Source organism: Protobothrops mucrosquamatus, unplaced genomic scaffold, assembly GCF_001527695.2.
Source record: "Protobothrops mucrosquamatus isolate PMUCROS unplaced genomic scaffold, P.Mucros_1.0 scaffold4889, whole genome shotgun sequence".
NCBI lineage: Eukaryota > Metazoa > Chordata > Lepidosauria > Squamata > Viperidae > Protobothrops > Protobothrops mucrosquamatus.
Genome location: NW_015390777.1, coordinates 10,711 through 17,978, shown reverse-complemented (window position 1 = coordinate 17,978; position 7,268 = coordinate 10,711). Strand labels below are relative to the sequence as shown.

The 7,268-nt window shown below is 45.2% G+C and overlaps 1 protein-coding gene across 1 annotated transcript in view; it reads left to right on the top strand.

Annotated features, from left to right (window-relative positions):
• Positions 1-6,612, top strand: part of LOC107299417 (bactericidal permeability-increasing protein-like) — a gene marked incomplete at both ends in the record, with an annotated part of 57,266 nt that extends 50,654 nt beyond the window's left edge. Inside the window, one exon of the mRNA XM_015828779.1 lies at positions 6,433-6,612. Within this exon, the coding sequence (XP_015684265.1) occupies positions 6,433-6,612 (180 nt within the window). The remainder of the gene's footprint in view (positions 1-6,432) is intronic.
• Positions 6,613-7,268: the final 656 nt, after the last annotated feature.

Below are 7,268 nucleotides of genomic sequence, written 5' to 3'. Positions count from 1 at the left end.
TTTATTTAAGGGCTTTCGCAGGTGGTCCTCGACTTATGACGGTTGTTTAGTGGCCGTTCAAAGTTACGACAGCGCTGAAAAAAGGGACGGAGTGTTTTTTTCACACTTACGACCGTCGCAGCCTCTCCCGTGGTCACGTGATCAAATTGCTCGGCAGCTGGCATGAACTAATAATAATAATAATAATAATAATAATAATAATAATAATAATAATAATAATAATAATAATAATGTTGGAAGGGACCTTGCAGGTCATCTAGTCCAGCCCCCTGCACTGTCCCACGGTCATGTGTTCCCCTTTTGCGACCTTCTCAGAAGGAAAATCCAGGGGGGAGCCGGATTCACTTAACGACCGTGTACTAACTTAACAACGGCAGTGAATCGCTTAACAATTGTGGCAAGAAAGTGGGGCAAAACTGGCGGAACGAATGTCTCGCTTAGCAACAAAATTTGTGGTCGTAAGACGAGCACTCCCTGTGCGCTTTGCAGATTCGTCCTCTTTTATTCTCCAAAGCGCCAAAGATTGGATTTCCTTAAACCTGACTTTTTCTTCTTTTTTTCTTTTTTATAAGATTTTATTCATTTTTCCCATGCATACAATAATAATTCTTCAACCCACGTGCCTGTCTGAGTTTAACTGCGCTAATACATATTTAATTCCTACTCCTTTAATCTTTCCTCCAACCATCGGTAAAATAAAGCCCAAGTTTGATAATATTCTGTTTCTTCTTTTTCTTTCAGTCTCATAGTCAATCTGTCCCATCTCTGCGCACTCTGTTTTTTTTTAATTATTTCTTCATCCGGTGGTATTCCTTCATTTTTCCAACACGGCGCAAATATTATTCTTGCCGCTGTTGTGATGTGTAAAATCAGATATAGGCTTTGTTTGTTAATCTTTTCTGGCATTGTGCCTAACACAAAAAAAGTTCAGGGCCTTAAACTTGTTCATCAAAATGTTGTGCCAGGAAAAGTGGTAAAATGGGGCAAAACTCACTTAACAACGGGATGGCATGGAAATTTTGGGCTCAGCTTCGTTCATAAATTAAAGGACCTACTGTTTATGGCTGCCTGACTCACTCGTGGTGACTCCGGGAGGCTTGCAAGGCTAAAACCTCAACACAAAAAGCACAATAACCCACAACAGTCCTGTAACAGACAGATTCCTTGGGATCCACCACTGCTGTCCTTGCAACCTACTAACCTGATCCTTAAGTTGCAAATCGGATCCTTGACAGGAGAAGCAGCTGGCAAGGAAAACCCTTCCATAAATCTATTATTATTATATTTTTGCAGCCATGACCCCTTTCGACCCCAGCCCAGAGCTGGCAGGCTCCTTGGCCTGCAAAAGTTCACGTATTTCTGCTCTCTCTTATTTCCAAAAAACCTTTCTTTCTTTCATTACAACTTGTTAGAGCGGTAAAAAAAAAAAACACAGCTGTTGCAACTCGGAGCAATTTGCTTCCTGGCGTGGATTCAGGCGTTTGGCTGGGTGACAAGGAGTAGGCTTGGGGGATAATGTAAAAATAAAAATGGAAGAACGGAAACAACGCTCTGGGTGCATCTGTTCTATTTTGGGCGGCAGATCCAGCGAGGTGGAACTCCGAAATCTGGGCAGAAAATAATTCGCAGGAGCGTCTCTCCTCCCCAATCTGTTCGTGCCATCCATCCAGCTCTTCTCCTGCCTGAAATAATGAGAGTTAAGCGTCAGTTAAGAGGCAGCCAAGCCCGAATTTACTCCTTCAGTCATTTTTATAAATTGCCCTTTAGGAAGAGGGGGGAAAAAGAAAGAAAGACTCTGCGTGGTATAGACCAGGGGTCCCCAACCTGTGGGCCGTGGGCCGGTACCGGGCCGTAGCCTGTTGGCCACTGGGCTGTGGTAATGAATGGCGAGTGCGCACACCCTCCCACTTATGCCAGTGTCATGTGGGTGCTAGGCCCCTCTGTGGGTGCATACGCATGGGCACTAGAGGCCCGTGTGTGCATGCGCGTGGGTGCTAACGGCCCATGCGTGCATATGCATGGGCGCTAGTGGCCCGTGTCTGCATGTGTGTGGGTGCTAGTGGCCCATGTGTGCATGTGTGTGGGCGCTAGTGGCCCGTGTCTGCACGCATGTGGTGCTAACAGCCCATGTGGGCATGTGTGCAGGCGCTAGTAGCCTGCTTGTACATGTGTGTGGGCGCTAGTGGCCCGTGTGTGCCTGGGTGTGGGTGCTAGTGGCCCGTGTCTGCATGCATGTGGCGCTAACAGCCCATGTGTGCATGTGTGTGGGCACTAGTGGCCTGTTTGTACATGTGTGTGGGTGCTAGCGGCCCATGTGTGCATGCGTGTGGGTGCTAGTGGCCTGTGCCTGCACGCATGTGGTGCTAACAGCCCATGTGTGCATGTGTGCAGGCGCTAGTAGCCTGTTTGTACATGTGTGTGGGCGCTAGTGGCCCATGTGTGCATGTGTGTGGGCGCTAGTGGCCCGTATGCACGCATGTGGCACTAACAGCCCATGTGTGCATGGGTGTGGGTGCTAGTGGCCCGTTTCTGCATGCATGTGACGCTAACAGCCCATGTGTGCATGTGTGTGGGCGCTAGTGGCCTGTTTGTACATGTGTGTGGGTGCTAGCGGCCCGTGTGTGCATGCGTGTGGGCGCTAGTGGCCCGTGTCTGCATGCATGTGGCGCTAACAGCCCATGTGTGCATGTGTACGGGCGCTAGTAGCCTGTTTGTACATGTGTGTGGGCGCTAGTGGCCCATGTGTGCATGCGTCTTCCACTGGGCGGTCCAGATGGAGGGAGGGAGGGAGGGAGGGAGAAAGGAAGGAAGGAAGGAAAAGGGAGAGAGGGGGGATGGATGGATGGATGGATGGAGGGAGGGAGGGAGGGNCAAAATCAGGGCATTCACCCAAGTTACATTTACTCAGCTGCCGGCCTCTAAGGTTGTTGTTTTTCTTTGTTCTTTTTGTTCTCCAGCTGTGTTTTACAGCTTTTTTTAACATAAATATTTCAAATTAACAATGGAACACGCGGACAGATTGGAATTTGTACAGATCAGACTGCTCTCCGGGGCCACCCATTGTTTCTGGACCAGACAAGCCAGATCCCAAAAGACTGAATAACAGAATAACAGAGCTGGGAAGGGACCTCGGAGGTCTTCTAGTCCAGCCCCCTGCTCAAGCAGGAAACTCTGTAGCGTTTCGGGCAAGCGACTGTCCGATCTCTTCTTAAAAACCTCCAGTGATGGAGCACCCGCAACTTCTAGTGGCCAGCTGTTCCACTGGTTAATTGTCCTCACTGTCAGGAAGTTTCTCTTTAATTCCAGGTTGCTTCTCTCCTTGATTGGTTTCCATCCGTTGCTTCTTGTCCTGCCTTCTGGTGCTTTGGAGAAGAGGTGGACCCCCTCTTTTTTATGGCAGCCCCTCAAATATTGGAAGAATGCTATCATGTCTCCCCTAATCCTTTTTTTCATTGAGTTAAACCTATCTAGTTTCCTTAGCCATTCATCATACTATTGAGTCTTTATTGCTCTTCTCTGAACTCTTTCTAGGGACTCCCAGTCTTAGGACTGTTACTCATCCGAGCAGAATCCATGAATCAGACAGATGGGTGGGTTCAAGGAGAGGCTGTACAGCTATTTGTCTGGGACATTTGGGTTTGGGTTCCTACTCTCCTTAGGGGATTAGACTAGATGACCTCCAGACCCCTTCCAGTTTTAGGGTTCTGACTCATCCACGACCCTATGTCTTAAAACGCAGGGGGGAGAGAGAGAGAGAAGAGAGAAAAAGAAAGAGAGAATGAGAAAGAGAAAGAGAAAGAAAGGAAGAGAGGGAGAAAAAAGAGTAGAGAGAGGAAAAGAATAAAATAAAAAAGAGAGACAGAAAAGAGAAAGAAAAAGGAAGAGAAAAAGAAAGAAAGGGAGAGAGGAAAAAAGAAAAAGAGAAAGAGAGAAAAAGAGAGGGAGAAAAAAGAGTAGAGTGAGAAAAAGAAAGAAATAGAAAAAGAGAGAAAAAGAAAGAGAGAGAGAAGAGAAGAAGAAAGAAAGAGAAAGAAAGAAAAGAGAGAAAGGAAGAGAGGGAGAAAAAAGAGCAAGAAAGAGAGAAAGAGGTAGAAAAAGAGAGTAGAGAGAGAAAAAGAAAAAAATAGGAAAAGAGAGACAGAGACAGAAAACAAAGAGAAAGAGAGTAAGAAAGAAGAAAGAAAGAAAGAGAGAGAGAGAGAGAGAAAAAAAGAAAGAGAGAAAGAGAGAAAAGAGAGAAAGAGAAAAGAGAGGAAGAAAGAGTAGAAAAAAGAGTAGAGAGAGAAAAAGAGAAAGAAATAGGAAAAGAGAAAGAGAGAGAAAGAGAAAAACAGAGAGAAAGAATGTTCTATTCTATTTTTCTATTCTATTCTACAATCTGTTATTTCTATTCTATTCTATTCTATTTATTCTATTCTATTCCATATTTTCTATTCTATTCTATTCTATTCTATTCTATTCTATCCAACCTATGCTGGACCCCTCCCGTTTATACATCTTTCACAATCTGTCAGGGGTTAAATAGCAACGACACCTCACCTTATAAAACTCCTCTTTCAAATGATAATTCAGTGTAAATTTCAGTCCTTCACTCCTCGTATTCTCCCCTTGGTCAAGCATAAAGTTATTTCCGATTTTTTCCCCCCATTTAATCAAACGATCTCGGACGTGTTCAGCTTCCGTATTCCTTTTCCATGGCCATTTATACATCTCAGCGCTCACACCTTCGTCCCTAGTACATAAATCCAATTCAAAGTCGCTTTTTCTCATTCATTAAAAAACACAATTCTTCTCGTCCGGTTTAAATCTGTCAATTTGCACCTGGCAAAATGCATGGATGGATACGGCCCTCTCTTCCCGGTTCTTCTCCAGTTTTTAATTTAGGTTAAAATGAATTTATTAATCGGTGGAACTGCCTGACCCCAGAAGTTGTGGGTGCTCCGTGACGGGAGGTCTTCAAGAAAAAACGGGACAGCCACTTGACTGGGATGTTATCTCCAACCTTAAGGACTTTGAGACTATTGGACTTCAACTCCCAGAATTCCCCAGCCAGCATAGATTTCTGGGAGTTGAAGTCCTCAAGTCTTAAAGTTCCACAACTGGACACCACTGGTATAGGGTTCCCTGCTTGAGAAGGGGGTTGGACTAGAAGACCTCCAAGGTCCCTTCCAACTCTGTTGTTCTCCTTGAGTGCAAGTCAATAAATCCACATAGGTCAACCCAGTTTGTGTCAACAATTTCTCTTCTAAGAAAAGCTTCCACAGGTGACAACTATAAAGAAATATGAGGAGTCCATCATACTTTATATCTCTTTCAAACTCTCACTACGGCAAGCCGAACAAAATGATTTTGAAAATCTATATTCACCTGTGAGTTTGTCGTTCCATAAAGAGCCGTGCCACTAAACTGGCCTCGGTTTGTGTACAGGCAGTCCTTGACTTATGACGAACAGAATAACAACAGAGTTGGAAGGGACCTTGGAGGTCTTCTAGTCCAACCCCCTGCTCAGGCAGGAAACCCTGTATGATTATGGTCGTATGCCATGACGGTTGTAAAACAAGTCACCACATGACCAGACCCCGATTTTATAACCTTTTTTGTGGCAGTTATAAATTAATGGACGTTAAGTGAATCCATTGTTCACTATGGGGCATTTTTTGCTGGAAATTGGAAATATAAACGCCAATTTCTGACAGAAATATTGTAACTCAAACATAAAACCAGGGGTAGGCAACCTTCAACTCCCAGAATTCCTGAGCCAGCATGGGGGAACTATGGCCCCCTCATGACTCGTGGACTTCAACTCCCAGAATTCCTGAACCAGCATGGCTCAGCTTGGAAACCTCTCCCTTTCCCCTCAGCATGGCTGGCTCAGGAATTCTGGGAGTTGAAGTCCACAAGTCATAAAAGAGCCAAGGTTGCCTACCCCTGCGTAAAACGAACAAATTTAATAATAATAAAAACTACCATACAGCCGCAGGATACTGCAAACAGCTGCAGATGCAGTTTTTAGCTTCCTTAAGTGCTTAATAATAATAATAATAATAATAATAATAATAATAATAATAATAATAATAATAATAATAATAATAATAATAAAGTTGGAAGGGACCTTGGAGGTCATCTAGTCCAACCCCCTGCTCAGGCAGGAAACCCTATACCATTTCAGACAAATGGCTTATGGGGAGTCCGTCGCAACTTCAAACCGTCGCTAAGCAGGCTGTCGTAAGTAGAGGACTACCGTTATTACACCCAGCGGAGTCCTCACGCAATAGGAGATGCCTCAGCTGGTGATCTAAAAGTTTTCTAGGCTCTTAATTCATCCCCCCCCCCTTTTTTTTTTTTTTGTTTTGCAAGGGAAGGGAAGATAAAAGTCCTGCCAGGAGAAAAATAAACGAATCAATCTGATTTTTTTCTTCTTGCTTCTTGCAGATCTTCAGTTAGAGACCTGGGACCTGAAATGCGAGGAGAACAACCAGGATCACAAGACCTCCGAAATGGGCTCCCATCGGCTCGTCGTACGCCGAGGACGGCCCTTCCGGATCACCCTGCACTTCGCGGGCAGAGCGTACCAAGAGGGCGTGGACAGGCTCAGCTTCATCGCCGAGACAGGTGAGCCTCGGTGGCCTCTGGGGAGGAGGTGGGATGGATCACAACTCCCATCATCCACAGCTGGCCCTTGCAGATGGGGGTGTGACCTGACACACACCTTGCAGGAATAGGCAAACAGGCCCACAGGAAATGTGTTGGATCGTGTTGCGTAGGTGGGTGATTCTCAACCTCACCCAACCTTGGAAGATGAGTGGTCTTCAACTCCCAGAATCCCCCAGCCAGCATCGCTTTATTGATGGATGGCAAGTTTTTGGGGTTTTTTGACGAAAACTTGTTATTTCTGACCAAAAAAACCCCCCAACCCTCCTGTTGTGGACAGTGGAGCCACTTAATGACCGTCATGTTCACTTAACATTGCCGTATTCACTTAAGGACTATCACATTCGCTTAATGGCGGCTGTGTTCTGTTAATAACCACCCATCTATCCCATGGGTGCCTCAACGACCACATGACATAGGATGGAAAGTCCAGGTTTCTTGACGGTCATAAGCCGAGGACTGCCTGGGACCCTACTCCTGGGTCTCCCCCATTTGTTTTCAGAGAAAATTTTATTTAGTAGATTTTTTAATTATTATTATTATTATATTAAGGTTTTTTAAAATTGTTTTAATTTGAGAACCGTCAGGCGCCCAGAGTCACTTGCTTGAGTTGGGTG